Raw genomic sequence first — 21,736 nt, 5'->3', positions numbered from 1 at the left:
GGCCGCTTTACAGTGTCTCAAAGATGAATATCTCAAGTGAGAAAGGCAGAACCTGAAGAAGCTTAAATTTCAACTTTCCAAGTATACACACTATGGCTCAAAGCAAATCATAGAACCAGCCCCAATCCAAAGGTACAGGGGAGTGATAAGGACCTGCTGTAAAATAGCATGTAAGATGGATTATATTGCAGTAGCCAACACAGTCAACCGCAGGACCACTTAGACTTCCTAGAAAAATCATGTGCATCATTTCTTTCAATTCTCAGTGTCAACCTTGGAAAGCAGCCACACTGAATACTATGTATCTTCTGAGAAAAAAAGACAGAAGCTAACAGATAAAATTGGCACTAACCTGGCGGAACTGTTCCAGGTCAATTTTGTTACCCACCAGCACCAGGGGAATTTCATAGGTGTGGCGGACCTGAAAAATGAGCTCTTTAAACTTGGCAGCCTCCTGGAATGATTGGCGGTCAGTAACAGAGTAACAGATGATGAAGCCCTCTCCGCCTCGCATGTACTGCTCCCGCATGGCTGTAAATTCTGCCTGCAGGGAAAGAAAAAGATTCTTTATGAATTGTGAGAGAATCAATATGAAGTATAGATGTATTATCATGGAATTTGAGTATTTTAAACTATTGAAAGTGTTGATATTTAACCAGAGAAGGGTTGTTTTAAGAGATCTCAGAAGTATATGGTAAATGGTGAATTTCACTCATTGTCTCATAGGAACTATATACAGAGGATATATTTTTAATACTTTTAATGACCTCACTTTAAGAAAAATCTAAATTAGATTTTCCCATTCATTAAAATGATTTGAACCTAAACTTGACATTGTTTACATTGCATATTTAAGCATTTTCTAAATCCCACCCTTAACCATTTTTTTTCCTCTTAGGAACTATTAAAGAAAAAAACAGGATCTAAAGAAATTGGCTTCAGTTTGCATTAAAAGCTAGTTTGTATTGCTAATTTGCCATAGGTCTTCCACATAACCTGGGAAGCAAACTGCTTTTCTCCTCAAAAATATGAGGAAAAACTAGAGTAAGACCATGATTATCCTTGTGAAACTTTTTCCCAGACCTAGTTATATATTTGGATGTTCTTAGATTTGTCTCATGGATAACTGAGGGACAATTTAGTTTCTATATTATGTTAACTCTTTCATCAGCATTACTTTCCAGATGGTACCAATGCCTCAACTGTTTCTAAGCCATTCATGTTGCATATATCTGTATTACTACTTCTTTGCATCTGGAAGGGCAATGTTTTAAATTGCAATCTGAAATATTTCTTTAAGTCTGAAATATGTGTTTGAATCCTCTGTTAAAACTACAAGGGATAGTTATATAAATTCAATGGGAAATATAAAACTCCAGCTCAGGCTATGGAATAAAACATGAAACAATAGAAGAACACAAGAAAATGTTGTGACATGAACAATTAGTGCTCCAAGAAATCAACGGATGGTTCCACAGTTTAGCTATTGTGAATTGTGCTGCTATAAACGTTCATGTGGCTGTGTCCCCGTAAGTTCTTTGGGTTATAAACTGAGGAGAGATGGGTTTATGGTGGTTCCATTCCCAGTTTTCCAAGAAATCTCCATACTGCTTTCCATATTGGCTGCACCAATTTGTAGTCACTCTAACAGTGTAAGAGTGTACTTTTTTCCCCACATCCTCACCAAAACTCATTGTTGTTTGTATGCATAATAGCTGCCATTCTAACTAGAGTGAGATAAAATCTTAGAGTGGTTTTGATTTGCATTTCTCTAATTGCTAGTGATGATGAATATTTTTTCATGTATTTGTTGATTGATTGTATATCATCTTCTGAGAAGTGTCTCTTTGGTCCTTGGCCCATTTATTGATTGAGTTATTTGTTTCTTTCTTTCCTTTCTTTTTCTTTTTCTTTTTTTTTTTTTTTGGTGTTTAGCTTTTTGAGTTCTTTATATACCCTAGTGTTTAGTGCTCTACCTGATGTGTGAGAGGTAAATATTTGCTCCCAAGATGTGGGCTCTCTATTTACCTCACAGATTGTTTCTTTTGCTGAGAAAAAAGCTTTTTAGTTTAAGTCCATCCCATTTATTGATTCTTGATTCACAATAGCTAAACTGTGGAACCAACCTAGATGCTCTTCAATAGATGAATGGATTAAAAAAATGTGGCATACATACATAATGGAATATTACTCAGCAATAAAAGAGAATAAAATCATGGCATTTGCAGGTAAATGGATGGAGTTAGAGAAGATAATGCTAAGTGAAGTTAGCCAATCCCCAAAACCCAAGTGCCGAATGTTTTCTTTGATATAAGGAGGCTGATTCATAGTAGAATAGGGAGCAGGAGCATGGGAGGAATAGATGAACTCTAGGTAGGATAGAAGGATGGGAGGGGAAGGGAAGGGCTATGGGGTAATTAATGACGGTGGAATGTAATGATCATTATTATCCAAAGTACATGTATAAAGAAACAAATTGATGTGAATATACTATGTATACAACCAGAGATATGAAAAATTGTGCTCTATATATGTAATAAGAATTGTAATGCATTCTGCTGTCATATATAAATAAAAAATTACATAATAAAAAATTAGCTATAAAAAACAAAAAAGAAAGCAAAGGATGGAAACTTTAGGTGAACTTCAGTCATATTTGAAGACTTAGAAGATAGGATTCTTCATGTAACAAAGTATTTATAAGAATTATTAAATGCCCTAATTCTAGTAATTGTCTAAACACATGTTAATTTGACTTAACATGATTTGAAAAATGAGAACATTTAAATAGATTCAGGAATTTTGGGAAATTGGGGCACTTGATTATAAGTGCAGAAACCATCTTTTTTGTGAATCTTTTAAATCATGTTCAATAGCTATGGAATAGTTCTAAACAGTATCATTGGGTTCAATCATTTCAAAGTTGCAAGGACTGGATCTAGAGAAGAGACGATCAAGGACAGTGAGCCAACTAAAGCCAGAGTTGGTTAAAATAATTTATATTCGCTCACTCTCAGTGTATCAAATTACTTTGCAGTAACTTTCACTTTAACTCAGTCTTAAATTTCACCATTATTGAAATGTCCAAACATAGAAGAAAAAAAAAACATACAGGACCTCAGTTTCATCATCCACAAAATGAAGTTTGAATATGAAATGTCTGAGATCCCTCATAGTTCTCACCTTTTCTGATTTTGAAACTCCATGCCTCTATCTGAAACCCATACTTGATAAAGATTGAGTAGGAAAGTACAGACTGAAAATGCTAACTGATGCTTCCCAAACCTATGATTACATTGTCAAATGAAATAATAATGGGAACATGTTTAGTTTTTAGGAAAATGTAAATATACTTTTATCTATTATGATAAAAACAATGCAAAATGCAAAATACTGGATGAGTTCTATTTTACAACATAAAGTTCACTCTACTTTCCATATCATTTTATGCATTAATAAGTTTATGTTTAATGGTTTATTTATTTTTTAATAATTTTAAAAATCTGAGACAAAATATTCAAATGGTAGAAAAACATATACTATTAATTTAGTTTTTTCCCATTTCAAAATCCCACTATTTCATTCAAATACATCACAGTTACTAGTTTCTTTTTTCTTAGAGAAATGTCTGTATATACAAACATATTCATGACATATATATACATGTATATATATATGTACGTGTGTATGTGTATATATATGTGTGTGTGTGTGTGTGTGTGTACACACACATGAATGTTTTTTTTCAGTGCTAGAGGTCACATTCATGCTAGTTAAATACTGTACAAGTGTGATACAATTCAAACCTATATCTTTTTGGATTCAAACAAGAACATAATATGTACAATTTTCATTTTACCCTGAATTAAAATTTAATAACTCCAATATCTTATAAATCTTTTCATACAAGCATGTATAAAATATTATTCACTCTTTTCCTCAGAGACATCATTATTCCTTTTATGCATGTATCATATTTGGTGTAAGCACATCCTTATGATGAACAGATATTTAGATGGCCTCCTTTTATATCTATTATGCACAATGCTATAATGTATATTCTTCAACATTCATAATGCATGGATTTATACATACCTGAAAACTAGAGTTGTTAGTTCAAAGAGAATATACAATTTTACTTTTGTGAAGTGGTACCAATCTCACTGAAAAGTCTTTGTATCAATAGTACTATATGAATGACAAATTTTTCTCATTCTCAGTAATGGTGTTATAAGCAAACTTTTTGACTTTTACAAATTTTAGGATTAAAAAGAATTATGTTTTTTGTTACCTATGACTTATATTGAGAATCTCTCATGTTGATTATGCACTTAGGTATTTCTTCTACTTATGAATTTTATTTTGTTATAAAGAATGAAGGGTTTTTTGTTTCCTGTTTTTTTAACTGTAGATTTTAAAAAAATGATCTTGAGAAAGATCTTTCCATGAAACTTAAGAAAAAGAGTAATAAATTTCACTACTTTAGTATAACTACACAATAAAGAAGACACTAATAAATTTGAAAAAGACTAACAACCTATTAAGAAGACAACCAAAGTACATGAAAGAAAAATTCACAGGGAACAGTATTGGATGAAAGAACAAAATCCAGGACAGTTTATTAACCAGGCTCAAAGCCACATATAAGTCATATTAAAAATACATAACTGGGGCTGGTGTTGTGGCTCAGCAGTACAGCACTTGCCTAGCATGTCCCAGGTGCTGGGTTCGATCCTCAGCACCACATAAAAATAAATAAAGGTATTGTGTCTAAGTATAACGAAAACATAATCTTAAAAAATACATATTCCAAGATCTTGCCTCCCATGTCTGTTGGGATCTCTAGGATTGTGGTTCCAGCACTTGTAATAGTTCCTTTATTGATTTTACTTTGCACCTATGTTCCAGAGTGTACAAATGTGTTCATGTTCAAAAGTGGGTTTTATGACACAACAGCTAGAAAAGGGAGTCGCAGTACATGATTTATAGGTCTGGTACCCATTAGACTATATCTTCTGACAAATTGCCTAACATCTCAGATCCTCAATTTTCCCCTTTGTCAAAGAAAGATTAATATACACTTAACCCATATTTACAGGGCTGAAGAAAGAATCAAATGGAAGAGCAGATGTGAAAATACTTTGATGAATTTTTAAAATACAATACAATTTAAGCCTATTACTATCTCTGGTACAAATCCGGCAGAACAGAAGCTTTCACTGGGAGAATAAGCATGAAATCCTCTTTAAGCTGCATTAAATATAAATGTGTTGGTATTTTTAAAAATATGCTCATCAGAAAATTATTAACATTTCTTTTCAAACAGAAGAATCTCTCCACCTCTAAAGCTGATATAATGGAGTTATCACAATGACTGGGGAGGGCACTTTGTAGTTGGATAGCTGACCTTATCCACATCAACTTTTACACAGCATAAGGATATGTGTGTGTGCATTTTGCTTACAGATGCACTGAAGGAGGAAGAAGTCCAGAAAATTGAGCAGAACTCGGCAGCTATGTATCAACTTAATAATATATGATACGGAAATCACTTTATAGGGAAATGTTATGTTCAACATGTTGCTTCCGTCTTCATTCACCCATGAATTAAAGATCCCTGTGCTTTATGTTCTGTGTATCCTGAATACTAATATCATTTTCATTGGCTTCCTGCTATAAATGAAACTTGTTGGTTAATTATTCAGGAACATTACTAGATTTCATTTGCTATCCATAAGTAGCAAAATATCTATAAAACAGACCCTTGCCAGAAAATGCTATAAATATAAGCATTTCAAATATCTTCAAAAAGATATTCTGAGTACAACACTGTGGTTTGATCAGTTCTCTTTGATATACCCTCTTGTATTAAAATAGTGTGAGAATTTTTTCAATTCTGAAAATGATAAAGAATTTTTGATGAACCTTACATCTCAGTTTCTTGAATAGCAGAGTGTATTTTGAGCAGGTATTAGAAAACACTGTCTGGGCCATCTCATTATATTTAACTAGTGATACTAAGATATGAAAGACTCAGTATTTACAAAATGCAGTAGCTCTACTGTCAGATCATCCTTTTTTTTTCAATACCAAAATACCACATTTATACTTCAAATACATAAAATTTAAAAAGCCAATCATGTACCTAACACCATGCTAATTGGTGGGATATACAAAAATTAAAACAAACAAGTAAGGAAATGAAAACACAGCCTTGCCCAAGTTTACAGTACACAACTAGGATACAATAAAATAAATGAAGAGCAATTTAATACATAATGAACCATGGGGACACAGGTGGTTGGGAATGAAGGCTTGGTGGGGGAATGAGACTTGGCACTTTTTCTTAAATTTATTCGTTTTACAGAATTTCTCAACCTCCATGCAATTGATCTTGGCAATGATTATGTATTGTCACCCTTAAATAATATATCTGGCCCAAATGCAGCATTTGCATAATAAGGGAATTAAACTTCCAAGGTCTATTTCCAATGGTCCAGTCCAGTTATTGGAGAGTTCCAAAAAATCAATATGCTTGCTGCTGCTTTAACTTGAATCTTTTTAAAGAAAGCAGAATTTTTGAAAAAAAAATATTATAAATAATGAAAGTCTGGGTATCATAAATTTTCTATAATTTATGCAAGGTATAGAAGCTAAAATTAGTAGAATAGTCTTGATCTCAAGTCTTAAATTGGTTAAATATTTTCAATTGAAATGTAATGAACAAAAAAACTGTTAGAAATGCTGATAGCATGTGGTTAAATATTGTGTTTAAAAGGCAAAATACAATTTTTAATCCTATTTTTCAGTTTTTCAGAGAACATAACCTTCTCTACTACTGTAAGTTTACTATTATCTCTTTCATATTCAAAACATATTTTTAGGAATGTATTATGGAATATTGCTTATCCTCTGCTTAACCCATTCATCAAATATTTACTGACCACTTACATATGTTAGGGATGTAAGATTTGAAAAGACATAAAAGAATACATGGTTTCAGCAAAACTATCATGGATAATATGGAAAAGAGAAAAACCAGGATACAGGGAGAAGATAAAGTTCAATCTAAAATTTTTGTGGTAAATATTTTTAACTTGCACATATTATGTATACAGAGTGGTGGGTTTCCTTGAGGCATATTCTTATATGCATGAATATATAATTTGATCAATTTCACTCCAGTTGAACTTTGAATTTCCAGACAACCAATGCTATAATGAAAACAGTCAATTGTATCCCTTCAGTGGTCGATGACAACATATTAATTTGTCGCAAATCCCTAAACTCTTTGAGCTGAGGGCTAATTCTTTAATGGAGTTGATACAAAAGGGGGCACCCTCAATGAAACCTCAATGGGATTTTCAGTAGAGGGTTTGCTAAGACATGGTCTATTTTCAATGCATTGTGGTCAAACATTTTCACGGACAGTATCAGTACTTGATACTGATGCAAGGTAAGGTAACAAAACAGTTTTGTCTGTAGTAAAAATTAAACAGTGTGTTATGATGGAGAACAATGGATAAAGTCTTTTGATTTTTGTGCCTGAAAAACCAGAAAGGCTTAATTATGATATTGGCATTGAACATTGGAAAAGTTGAAGGTCAACCAAAATTGGGCTGTTATAAAAATGGGTCCTGAAAAAGCTCTGACCTAAATACAACTTGAAATAAAGGCTGAAGTTGCCATGCAGGAAAAGCTTTATGATTTGTGGGTCCCAGTACAAAGTGAAAATATGGGGCATTGCTTAAAAATTATTAAGAATTAATAAAAATTATTAGGAATTAAAGATGAGCAGAGCCACAGTCATAAGATAACTGCAGGGCCTTCTGAGCATAGAGTCAGATTCATGAGGATAATATCCCACCCACCCTCATTCCCTCCCTTTCTTTCTCTCTCTTTCTTTCTTTCTTTCTTTCTTTCTTTCTTTCTTTCTTTCTTTCTTTCTTTCTTTCTTTCTTTCTTTCTTTCTTTCTTTCTTTCTATTAGCAAAGTAATGAACTGGAGACAGTTCTCTTTCAGTGGTGTTGGAGGAGTGGTGAGGCAATAGTGGGAATAATAATGGAGGGAAAGAATGTGAAGGCAGGGAGAAAATCTTAAAGACTCTTCAGGAATTTTGAAATGTGAGTTCATGGAGAGGGGGAAACAAAGGGAAATGTTTGAATGAGAGATTAAAACATAAGAAAACAGGGAGAAAAGAAATGTCATACATTTCAAGGAAGAAAAGACTTGAAAGCTGCCACTTTGGGTAGAGAGAGAAAAGGAAGGAAAATTGTTATTGATAGTTCTAGAAAATAAGTCAAGTGTTTGCACAGGCTCCAGTCCGATGTTTATACTATTAGCTTCCATGCCAGGTACCAAAAAAAAAAATTCTACTACAGACATACAAAATGTTGTAGCCAAAGTCCTAGAAATACTAAGTGGGAAATTAGGGACACATTCATTCCTTTCCAAGGAAACAATGAATTAAATTAAACGTGGTTCCATATTTTATAACTCTGGATCTGGGAAGTGGCAGTAGTAATGACAGAAATAAGTTGATTGAGAAAATAAATAAAGAATATTGTGTCCTATACAGGTTTATTCTTGTCCAGTTAGATTTAACACTAGATATCTAAGTGAACCATCCATACATCATTGGAAATATAAAAGACTAGAGTGGGAGAGGAGGAGGAACATCACACTCAGTGGACAAGAGTTTTGGATTGACTATGTAGACAAGAAATAGGACATGAACTCAGATCAATTTGGGGGACAAGGATTATGTTGCCCCTCCTCTTTTGAAAGCTGGAGCTTTTTCACTACATTTAATCTATCTGAAAGGAGGTTTTATGAAAATGATTTTGACAGCTGTCTTCTAGTTTTGCTCCCTCTTGCCAAACAGCTCAGTGCTTCACTGTTCCTGACTTTGGCACTGATAGCTCTTTCTTTGTACTGTAATGGCAAATGTGTGCTTTGCTCTCCTTCCCATTACTAGACTCTAAACTACGTAAGTATCATCTTCTCCAAAGCACTAGGGACAGTGCCTGGACCAAAGCCCAACAGATAATTATATTATCATTTGCTTAATTACTTACTTTAAGCTCAATATTTTTAAGTATGTTATCATTCCCTGGATGATATATACTTTAAGGAGAGGGAGATTTGGAGTCAGGAGGATGACGATAAAAGCAGAAAGAAATCAAATCTTTAAACTAAAAGCTTTTAGTTGCTTACTCACTCCTGTAAATTTAAGGTCAAGTCCAGTTTAACTTTCAGGTTAAGTTATATTGCAGTAAAATCTACATTAATTAAAAAGCAATTTAATGCTCCTTATTTAATTCTCCAGCTCTACTCATTTGTCTTATGCTACAAGGGGGGAAAGATAAATCTTACTGCCTTTAGATATATCAAAAATTTCTTCATCATAGAAGTCTGTTTTCCTTTCCCCCTTTTGTTTCACTTGTTCATCAAAAACTTAAAGTTTCATGACTGCCTCTGGGTGGTACAAATCCACTAAAAGATATTTCTAATCACAGCTGGTCTCCTGTTTATCCTGGAGGTCACTCGTTCTGGGGGCTGTTTTCCTGCTGATAGAAACTGCAGGAATATAGCTGCCTTGTGGAAGGATTCCATCCACTGCAGTTTAGACAGTTTCAGTGTGACACTGGAAAGATGGTCCCAGTAAAAATGCAACCAAGAAGAAAACCCACAGGACAAAGTTGGAGTCACGAGTTGATTTAGAATGTGTGATATTATGCTACTATAAAACAAAGAAATAACATGATATGAGACATGCGCATACATAACACACACATACACACACACACATACACACACACACACACACACACACACCAAAATCTCACCAATGCACAACGTACTCCACATTTCTAAAAGTTGGATGCAAGTAAAAGCACATGCACGGTTCTTTCCCAGGTGAAAACTAAATCATCTTGTTTTGCAATACTTATAATAATTTGCCTCAAGGTCATCTCAAAAATTTTTAATCATACTGGGAAGCTGGCATTCTTTCAGGATGCAAATAACTAAAACGATTCTCAGAGCAGGTGATTGTTTGTCTTCCAGAATATTGGAAGCACAATCATGAAGAGACTACATGTTTCCTGACCAAGTGAAGAAATGGATATACTTCAGCTTCCAGTGAAGCTTTGTGAGTGGCCACCCAAACCTCAGGGTCTCTGGTTTTCAGTGAATCCATCATGCATTTCTCAGTCTGATGAATCTTTAAGCATTGTGTTTGCTATGGAGCTTTCCTACCCCTAAAGATCCAATTGTTACCCATTTGCTTTCACATCCAATCAGTACTTGCTAGGGTGTGGATGTGAGGTGTTCCTGAAAAGCTCATGTGGGACAATACAAGAAGGTTCAGAGGAGAAATGTTTGGGTTGTCTTAACCCAATCAGTGATTTATTGCCCTGATAGGGATTAACTCAGTGGTAACTGAAGTGGTAGGGTGTATCGGGAGGAGACAGGAATGCGGACTTTGGGGTATATATTTGTATCTGGTGAGTGGCATCTCTCTCTCTCTACTTCCTGATGATGTGAGCTGCTTCCCTCTGCCACACTCTCCTGCCACGATGTCCAGCCTCAAGGAATGGCGCTGGTCTTCTATGGACTAAGATCTCTGATACTGTGTGCCCTCAAATAAACTCTTCCTCCTCTACAATTGTTCTGATCAAGTCCTTTAGTCACAGCAATAAAATAGCTGACTGATTCTAAAGGCCCTATGTACCATGATATTATTGTCCATACCCAGTGTTGTCTCCAGTATGTGTACTCCCTAAGGGGGTTACATCTTCAAGGATTGATCATCGAAGTTGTCACCTCCCCCATTGTGCCTTTATGATCATTGTTCTCTATGCTGGAGCTTTTCCAGATAACAGAGAATTTAGTGATTATGGGATGCAACCCTTTTTTCTTCACAGATGAGAAAGTTCAGATCCAGAAAAGTAATGGTGAAATCATTTTCTCAGGGCTAATTAAAACCCAGCCAGGTCAGCTAAGCCAGTCTTCATATTTCTTCTACATTCTATGGATAACTGCCCTCCTATTCATTGATCAGAGTCACAAAACCTCCTAATCAATTATATTCTTTCTTCTTTTATGGACATATGTATAGAAAACTCAACCCTTATTGATTAGCTTTTGTGAATATTTTTATCATTTATGAACCTAAAAAATTAACAATTATGTCTTTCTTATTTTGTCATCATTCAAGAAGTTAGATTTGTGTCTCCAAACAAGGCTTTAAAGACTCTTTAAGTTGACATCTTCATTTAAACTGTGCTTAATGCTTATATATTGCCCAGTATGTTTTGAACATATGAAAATCTTTAATTAAATTGTTACCATCTGAGTGGGAAAATGTCATTTCATATAAAGAAACTGATTTGCTTATTCTGAAAATGTATATATTCTAAAGCAAACAAAAAAAGCAAGTTTCTAACTTTAAAAGTGTTTGTAAAGACCTATAAGATTCATCTTAACAGAAAAGTTTTAAGAAAAATTGGAGAAAAAAGTTAAAATTTATATTTTCAAAAGATATGTTTGAATAAGTGAAACATGGCTGCTTTGTCCTCAAGTCTGCTGACATTTTTCTTACCTTTTAAATCAAATTTGTAATCACATATACCTGCATACTACAAATTTTAAAATTCTACATATATATTTATAAAATACATTGCTTTCTAAAGTATTTCAACTTCCTACAGCAATTGCTGTAAGTTATTTAGTTTCACAAATGTAATTGTGCTTCATTCTACTTTTAGACTGAAATGAGTTGCTTTAAAAGTAAAAAAGGAAACATTGAAATATAGCTTCGGTAATTTTAGAATCATTTTCATCTAGATATTTTAAATGTAATAATTTTAAAATTGCATACTAACCTTAATTGAAAGAGATAGTTTTTCAACATTAAAATCATAAATATATGGGGGATAATAAGGAATTATAAGATAAGAGGAAATTTGAATTTTAAAACTTTTAAAATTTTAAAAATTTTAAAAATGTTATTGTTTGCAAGATGACTCAACATGAAGAAGATGATATTCTTATGAACTGCCAATAAGGTAGAGAATCATAGGTTTTTATAAATTACATGTTATTATATCTTAATATATAATATATTATAGCATAATGAATTTTAAATATATAAGCATAGATTATAATAATCATAGAACATAAGGCTTCATATTGTAAAAGCCATTTTTGTGTCTAGTACATATGAGACTTTCAAGCAATGCTTTTCTGAAAACATCTCTATTGAAGCAATATGTTAAAATTGGAAGTTGCTATTTAAGGAGGTGGATAATTCCCCATCCTTTGCTCCTTGAAATCACATAATTATTTATTTCAAATTTATAATAGCATTGGGAAACAAAATAATGGCAACAACATTTCAAAAGTTCTGAAAGGGTAAGGGTGAGGGCAAAGAAAAGATGATCTGAAGCTGTCCTGATGAAGTCTTTGGAAACTTCAAACAGCATCAGTAACAAATTTAAAAAGTAAGAGCAGAGATCAGGGTGATTAGAGAAGGAGATGCTGGAGCAAATAACTCTTTCTCCCAACTTAGCAGCCACTACTTTTGCTCAAAGTCCTGTGGATTCTTTTAGGAAAGTTGGACAATCCAGTTAGGGTGTCAGCACTGAGAGAGAGAGAGAGAGAGAGAGAGAGAGAGAGAGAGAGAGAGAGAGAGAGAGAGAGAGAGAGAAGAAATTCTAAGATTATTCAAAATTGCATTACCTATATCCTATATGCCTTCTATACCCTTCAAACAATGTCTAGAGTACATATCACACTGGATACAATATTAATGCTAAATATTTATATAGCAGTTTATATAGTTGTTGTACTCTACTGGTTTTTACTTGCATTGTTTATTCTTCTACTGCTGTTTTATTTTACTTGTCTGTTTTCTGAATATTTTGATCCCTAGATGACTGAATCTATGAATGTGGAAACTATGGTCATGAATGGCCAACTCTTTTCCTGCTCTCATTTTGCCTCTTCTCATGAAACTCATTAAATTAAAAAAACTTTAACCACAGTTTTTATTACTGAATAATTTGATCATTACTTTTATTTGCAAAAACCCATAAAAATAATTCTGTTCATGTAAACTGCCAATGTACAGAGGACGGTATTATAAGAGGGACTCTAGAATCAAGTTTTAAGCTACTAGAACCTCAGAGATAGATCATCGAAGTTGATGAAGAGACAATGAAGTTCCCGACTCTGCAGGCATAAGTAGAATGGCACACCTAGACTGAGAAGTGAGTAGAAAAAGAACAAAGGTAAACAGAAGATATCCTCTGGAGAACATCAAACCCATTCATAAGTCTTGTTTAGTTACCAAGTAACTGCAAAACTTCTTGTTCTACATTATCTCAAGGATGGATCTAATTTGCTGAAACCTGGATTGACTGGAAGAGAGAGTAAATAAGATCTAAATGGAATATTTCAGGGAGTTGATACAAATTTTCAAACAACAGAGATAAAAATGCTTTGAGGGAAAATTAGAACTCAATCTTATCTGATCAAATAACTCAGGAAATAATAATTCTAAGTATTTTAGGGGTCTAATTAGATAAATAAATATCCTTCATAAGGCAAAGCAGTGCCAATGTTGTTTGTGAGGAAAGTGCAAGATGGGTGCACATATCAAGATTTCGAGGGTTCCTATGGCTGTAGAGGCTATAGAGGGTAGATCAATGGAAGGATGTACACATGTGACTCCTCAAGGTATTACAAGTGTTCAATCATTTAATAGAGAGCAACTATGATTAATATGAGAGAATGGGTGGAGGAAAAGCCATCCGTTTCCACTTGACTCAATAGAAGTTTAAAATTCAACATTTGAAAGTTATAAATGAGAAAAGATGCAATGTATTGACTATGACTGAGGGAACACAATATTTGGGAGGGGGACAAGGATCTTTTAAGTAACAAATACAGGAAATCTGATGGTACCAATGCTAATTATAAGACAGAGCAAATTTGATCTCATGCATTTCTTAAAATTCAATTTTTTGATGGGAAATGCAAAATTATTAGCTGCTACAAGTAGTGGGGGGATGCTGACTACTAAAATTTCTTTAAGTTGTTTCTGAGAAGGCCTTTGGGTTGCGGAGGTAAATCACAAGGAACGGTTTAAACCTCCATGTGACCTGAAATAAACTTTTCTCACTATAATGTTAAATTGCTTCAGAAGTGTTCCTGTCTATCATTTTCAATCATGCAATGTATGAAGAAGCATGACCTTGAATGAGCATGCTCAGAAGTATGTCCACCTTCAAAAGTGATGACATATCTCCAGTATTAATTTCCCTACATTTCCCTAGTAAAAGTCTCTTGCTTCTTTTGTTTGGAAAGACACTAATAGGGGAGTTAACCTGAGTGATCACCACAATTGCTGCAATTAAAAAAAAATTATTTATTCTTTTACATCCTGGTGGTGCTTACTGATTTTGCACTTACCAAGTGGGGAACTCATTGTGTTTGGTTACAAGATGAAAGTATAAAATAACTCCTCACCTAGATTTAGGATTTGGTGGAGACTGACACATGTGATGAGTACTTCCAAAATCTTGTACTTCCTTTAATCTTCACCCTTAAAGTCCTTCACCCTTAAATCTACTAATGGGAGACTTAACCAGATTTCTAAATTTCAAATTTAAAACCATTCAAGAGATGATTTTGCTTCTCAAATAGCAAATGGATTATTCCTATATAAGAATTTAACATTATTAATTAAAGAATGGTTCAGATACAGATAATATTCTATTTATATTTAGGAAAGAAACAGATATATTGATATACTTGGATAAAAGAGTATAACATTTAATAGACTGTTGATGTTCTTGGAAGAGATTACACAAAATAACATTAATTTTCTACAATATAGTCACTTAGTATGTAAGAAAACAGGTGATTTCAAGTTATTAAAACTATCACAGAATTCACTAGTAAGAGGAGTTTAAGCATCAGGCTCTGGAGTCAGACTGGATTTGGACTCTATTAATTTCACAGTTCCTAGATCTCTGCTTTTTCATGTGCCAATGGCATTAAGAAGGAGTATCCATCCCAAAAGACTGTGGTAGGGATCAAGGGAGATATTACAACAAAAGTTCTGAGAACATTTCTTCTTATAAAGTCCTTTCAGGACCACCTGGGCATAGGAAGATCATTGCACCTTAGCAACTATTCATGTTGGTTATCCTACTAAGTCTATTTCTTCTCCTTAGCTGGGGATAGAATGAATAGGTCTCTTTGTCATAAATGGTGAGGAACAGGGTATGGAATTTGAAATGTGAATTTGTCCCTTTTCATCACCTATTGGTAAGCTGACAAAGTTACAAGTAAGCCCAAAGCCATAGACAACTTACTGCAGGAAAACTTTTACTTATCCTTTAAATGGTTTGCTAACGCTTAATCTGGAATTACTACTGAAAGAAAACATCTGTTTGAAACTTAAATGCTTTGTTTTATTTCATATCAATGCCAAACACTTGCTCTTTCATCCAAGTAAAAATACTTTTATGAAATTGTGTTTTACAAAATCTGTGGCATTAGTATTCACTTCCTAAATCTGAACTGTAAGCCTGGTTACAAACATAATTCTCCCTTACAACACTATTCTGGAAGACAACATAACCTTTGATAGCTCTTGGCACATCATATTATGTAGAAAGCAAACAAAAATACTTCAGTTTTTCTTCAAATTTTTATAACTATGATAGTTTTAAAATAATACTAGAGTAGAGCACAGAGGACTTGCTGGAGAGAGCTTCATACACTTCCATGGCATTTGCATTAATCTGATCAGTCTCCTATTGTTTGTCTACTTGAATGCAAGTCTTACAGAAATAAATAATATAGATTAACACTGAGAAGAACCCAACACTGGTGTTTTAGTGCATTTGTGCAAGGTAAGGTACCTGAAGCAAAGCCAAAGAATGGTCCAGGAAAGACACATTTTAACGCCCTATGCATTTATTTATGCAGTTTCTTTCCCTGTGACTTAAATTTTCTTTTCATTCTTTAAGTGTCAGTTTAAATGTTGCAGGTCACATTTTCTCAAATTTCTATTCAAAGAAGAAGTATTATCTCAGGTTTTCAGTCTCCTCGGGTTTTATTCCACTGCATGGCCACCATCTTTACTTTGATCTTACCAAATAAGTAATGGTGTATAGTAAAGTAATATACATGGCACTTAGTAGGTCTTTCACAAATGTTCATTAACTAAATGAAGAATCAAATTTTATACCTTAAGGACTTACCTCACTTATTCATAAGCTCTCATTTGTAAACCAACAATATGAAAAGGTATAGAGAGAATTCCACTTTACAGATTAAAGGAACATTCAGTGTTTTGACCCAAATCAAACATTTAGTGAATGAGAAGATGAAAATTATTAATTCAACATTCCTTGACTCCAATTCTAGTGTATATCTCACCTTACTATATGCTGGTACGTTTTTCTAGTTCTTGCATACTATTTGCTTTATAGGACAAGATCCTTCTGGTCCAGGACTTTAAATGTTAACTGTCAAAAGAGTAAACCAAGGGTCCTATTTATTCCTAGTATATATTGTGGAAAATTGTGTTCATTTCTTCAAGTTTAACACTCAAGCTTCGAATGCATGTTATTTGGCTTATTGACATTATTTAGCAGAAGGGTTTTTTTAAACAACATTTAAGGGAAAGAAGTAATAAATAGTTTCATATTAAATATGGGGAAGGGATATCAATTCTGAGGTTTTATAGAAGCAAAAGAGAAGTGAGCAAATGGTGTGTATCATTTTAAGCAGATTTGCATGACTGAAGCCAAGAGCTCCTGTCATGGAAGAAAATAGACTGGCTGTACATAGAATCAGCATAGGGAACTGTCAAGATGGAATGATTTGAGGCACACTAGAAGTCATTCCTCTGCTTAAAAATACTTTCTGCACTGACCCCTGCAACCTCCTACATCACTTATTTCTCCAAGTTAGAGCATCAAAAGTTTCTGTTCATAGCCAACTCTGTTTACCAGGAAGAATGGAACTTTTATTATTGTTTGCTTTTAATAGGTATAATGTTAAGTGGTTGATCAAACAAACTATTGGTCAATAAATTCCTGAAAACAGTGAAAGTGCACTCTGAATAAAGCATGTAAACAAATGTTTCTAAAAGCCACCTTCCTTTAGTCCAATGTTGTTATTTACCAATTTATAATGTTGGCTCTAAAGATCATGGATAAATATGCAGAACTTAAGGAAATGTCTCAGGATGTCACAGTTCCACATGCATAACATTTCATGGGAAATAGACTCTCCCTCAAAGAAAGAAAGTCGGCCTCAGACAGCCTATGTGGACCTGAGTAACTAACAGCTCAGTTTCTTTATTTTTAGAAATGATGGTAGGAGCCACTATCTTATTTATAAAATGAATAACATAAATATGCTATGGGTTAAAATGCTAGAAAATTACTATTGGCTTTAAAATACTCGTATATTAAAATTTCAAGCACTCCAGCTTTATTTTTTTATCTTTTTTTATTGGTTGTGCAAAACATTACAAAGCTCTTGACATATCATATTTCATACATTAGATTCAAGTGGGTTATGAACTCCCATTTTTACCCCAAATACAGATTTCAGCTTTAAAATACAAATATATACCATGATATATTTAAGCAGAATTAAGAAATAATATTCATTTCACAATTGTTTTTGGTCAGTCATTATTCTGTGCACACGATATTGGTGCATACCATTTTAATTAATTTTAAAACAATTCTATGAAGAAGTAACTAAAGAACTAAAGAGAAGAGAACCCAGGGAATGAGAAGGTTAAATAACTTGTCCAAGAGTGCAGTTACTTAGAGATAGAACTGAGATTACTGTGATAGGCAAAGTTGTTTTATCTTTCTCATTTCCATTTTCCTAGTTTATAAAAGACTTTGAAGTTATCTCACTGGTATCCAAATTCTTGAGGTATCAATTGCGTATTCCAATATTAAAATTAGAACATAACTTATAAAACTCTGTATTTCTTGCTCTCCCTTTCATCTGAAAACGGTGCATTGGAGTAAAAATAAGCGGCCTGGTTAAGTTGAGCACCTGTTTTCTAAATTAAGAATCCACCTGGCCAATCACCCCTTTTTCAGCTTCAGTTATCACCTATCCTGGGTCAGGCTTGCCTACAGTATAAATATCTGCATATAAAATGGACACAATAGCAATTAGTTTTATAGGCATTATCTGGATTGTTCACATTAAAAAAGAGTGAGTTTATCAATTATATACTGATTTCCTTTTACCTTTTCAAAGTAGAAATAATCCTTTAAAAGTCAGAAATAAAAATTGATCATCCCAAAACCTCATGGTGTAGCTTGGCATGGGATGACTTTACTTGCCACATAGACTGGTTGCAGCTGCCAGGCCCCAATTCCTATAATCATGTCTCCTCCCTCAGAACAGTGAAAGAGGAGAGATTTATCATAAGTGGAGCCCAATCTCTGCTCAGGCATCTGCTGAATTGTCCATGTATGGTTAATATTAAATTGAATTTAAGTGTTACTTCACATTCCCTTCTTTTCACTGTTATCCTAATAATGGTTCTAAATTATTAGAACCATTATTTTTTTTTACTTCTCACAAATCTCATTAAGTCTATTCAGTAAATTTTGTCCGTTCTACCTTCAAGTTATCTCTGGAATGCATCTGCTTTTCTTTCACCTGCAATGCCACCATGGTGCAAGCCCCATCTCCCCTCTTATTTTATTGCAGTAGCTCCCAGATGTTCTTCCTTCTGTGACACTTGCTCCTCCAAGGACTGGTAAGAACAAAGTATTCAGAGTGAGCCTTTTCAATGTAACCGGTCAAGTCTTTCCCTTGCTTGGAGCTGCTAATGGCTCCCATGTCAGTGAGAGAAACATAAGAAATCCTGAGAAGGGATTGCAGGCCTCATGCAGACTATACCTCATTCCATCCCTTTCTGATCCTGACTCTGATTGCACCACCTCTCTTATTCTGCTCCATCCACAGTGGTCTTCTTTCGGAACCTGAAACAAACCAGGCAAATTCCCTCACTTTCTGCCTCCTTTTTCTCCATAGTTATTACTCCATTAATAGATCATTGAATTAGGCTATTTATTTATGCTGTTTATTTTTTTTCCTCCCACTAGATGCAAACTTCATGAGGTCACTTGTTTGGATCCTTTTTATTTGCAGGTATATCTCTTATCCCGCAGGTTTACCTGACACCAGGGAGGTGACCACTGAACATGATAAAAGGATTATAGGCCAGGTGGGTTCCTGTGATTCAGAAAGCAGGTGCTCAATTCCATCAGGCAGCCCTGTCTAACTTCAATGCACTATTTTTAGATTGAAGGGAGGACCAGAAATATAGATTTCTATGAGTTATATCTTTATTTTAAGGTTGAAAAAGTCTCTTGCTAGTATCATTTTGCTTTTGTTGTTCAAACACAACAAAACATGTTGACTGAGATGTATTTTTCCCCAAGTCCCTACTTTGGGGTTCTTCTCTGAACTCTTGAGATCATAACAATCTTTTTAGATCTAATAGTCAAAAGATTCCACCTAAAGCCTGCTTACTGGAACATACCTATTTCCAAGAAAATGTACAATTTATAGAAGCCAGTGTTTTCAACTATCCTTGGAGAAAGATTATATTACTTCTGGGAAGTCTCTCCCCATTAAACCATCTAGAAGATGCAAGAAGGCAGCATTTTGATTAAAGGAGTTCTGAGAGTGATTGTTCTAATTATTGCATACTAAAAAAAAATGCAAGCATCTGCTTTGGGGTTTGGTTCTGTTTTGGTTATAGAATAGTGTATCTCAATATTTTCCTTAATACTCAATTACATAAAATGGCAGATTTCTTCAGGTTTCATTTTATTTCTTAAAGGTAATTCCTTTATATCTGATAACGCTGGCACTTATACTTTACAAGGTATCTTACAGGTGCCTTTATACCACTAATGATTTTACTTTAACTGAACTAAACTGCTTATTGGTATCAACTCCAGCAGTGTTTTTTTTTTTTTCAAAAAGTAACTACATTTTACAACTATGCATGGTGAATAACTGAATTAAAAAATTTCTTTGCTTGTCCTATGAGAGAGAAAATGTTGAGGTATTAGTTTAACAGATTTTTAAGCATAGGGCTCTCCTTTGAAGAGAAAAAAGATAGGTTGGCAAGTTTCATTCTATTAGAACATCACAGGTTGGAAATGTCTAGGAGAATTTGGGCACCCATATTGTGTGAATTTGGTACAGTTTTTTTTAAAATAGTTATTTTTTAGTTATAGGTGGACATAATACCTTTATTTTATTTTTACATGATGCTGAGGATCAAACCCAGTTCCTCATGCATGCTAGATGGGCACTCTACCTCTGAGCCACAACCCCAGCCCTGGGTACAGGTTTTTCAACACAGGAATCCTACAGGAGCAGGCTGTATGGGTTTTATTGTTGAGTGTTTTCCTACAAAATAAACATAATCGTTATTTCAATTAGGCAATGAGAAGGTTTCATTTGATTTGATTACAGATATAATTATTCAGTATAAATGTGGTAATTGAAAAATTTCTGCTCTTTTATCATGTTTAAAACATGCATATATTTTGTTTCCGTCTCATATTTGTGCAATGATTCATTTTATTATGTCTCTTAAGGGTTGTGTTTACAAGATGTAAAAACTACCCAAAGCAAATCCAACAGTCAGATCAAATCAGTCTATCAACACAGAGAAGACAAAGAATAGAAATAGTCATGTGTTTTCTGATGAATGCTAAGGCCCATATGTCAATAGGCCTGTGGCACCATTGGGAGGTGTCAGAATTTAGGAGTTGGGCCTCCTGCAAGGAAGTTAGCTCATTGGAGGTGTGCTCTTGAAGGGAATATTAGAGCCCCAGTCCCTCTTCTTCTCTTCTTTTTGATTCTTAATTGTCCTGAGGTGAGTAGGTACTTCTGTCATATTCTCCCACCATGAAGTTCTGCCTTGGAATAGACTCAAAAGCAATGGAGCTGACCAAATATGGAATGAAACTTCTAAACCTCGAGTCTCATTATAAGTTGTTTATCTTAGATACATTTTTCACAGTGACAGAAAGGCAACTAACACAATGGATTTTAATTTAGTTATATCATTTGAAATATTGGCATGAGAAAACTGAAGAAAGAGAAGTATCAAAAAAATTAACCTTCTTGGTTGTAGACAAACAAGCCCTGGTTTGTTAAAGATTTTTTTTTTTAGTATCATTTAATTTATAGTTCCTATAAAAAGTCATACAAAGGCAAATATTAAATGCTATGAATGTTCTGGGTGCACATTTTGTGTAATTGTACACATTCTTTAGAGCAAAATTAAAGCTCTTCAAATGTTAAATTAAATAAACTGATGATGATTTGTAGATACTATGAAAAATATAGTAATTATGTCTACAGGGGACAATACTGTAAACTAATATGGATTGGTATCCAAGTTGAGCTTGTAGCACATTCCAATGAAGACCACTGTCTCCAAAACATTATCATATGTTAGCATCACCTGGAGGCCTCCTTCCCATAGCTTGCTGAACCCCAGAATTCACATTTCTAAGAGTTCCCAGTTGATACTTGTATTGCTGGTCCAGGAGTCACACTTTCCTACAAGCCTCTTTTTCAGAAGAGCTTTAAGAAGTCTATCAAACACAACACAAAACAAAAGTTTTGTTCAGGAAGTAGT

The 21,736-nt window shown here is 34.0% G+C and overlaps 1 protein-coding gene across 4 annotated transcripts in view; it reads right to left on the bottom strand.

Moving 5' to 3' along the window:
• The window catches only part of Rit2 (Ras like without CAAX 2), a 387,859-nt gene that overhangs the window by 214,754 nt on the left and 151,369 nt on the right, over positions 1-21,736 (bottom strand). For all 4 annotated transcript variants that reach the window (XM_021726525.3, XM_021726526.3, XM_078030099.1 and 1 more), the window contains one exon: positions 353-544. In XM_021726525.3, coding sequence (XP_021582200.1) covers positions 353-544 — 192 coding nt within the window. The remainder of the gene's footprint in view (positions 1-352; positions 545-21,736) is intronic.

The sequence above is a fragment of the Ictidomys tridecemlineatus genome, chromosome 13 (assembly GCF_052094955.1).
Source record: "Ictidomys tridecemlineatus isolate mIctTri1 chromosome 13, mIctTri1.hap1, whole genome shotgun sequence".
Taxonomy (NCBI): domain Eukaryota; kingdom Metazoa; phylum Chordata; class Mammalia; order Rodentia; family Sciuridae; genus Ictidomys; species Ictidomys tridecemlineatus.
This window is presented reverse-complemented; position numbering and strand designations above follow the sequence as displayed.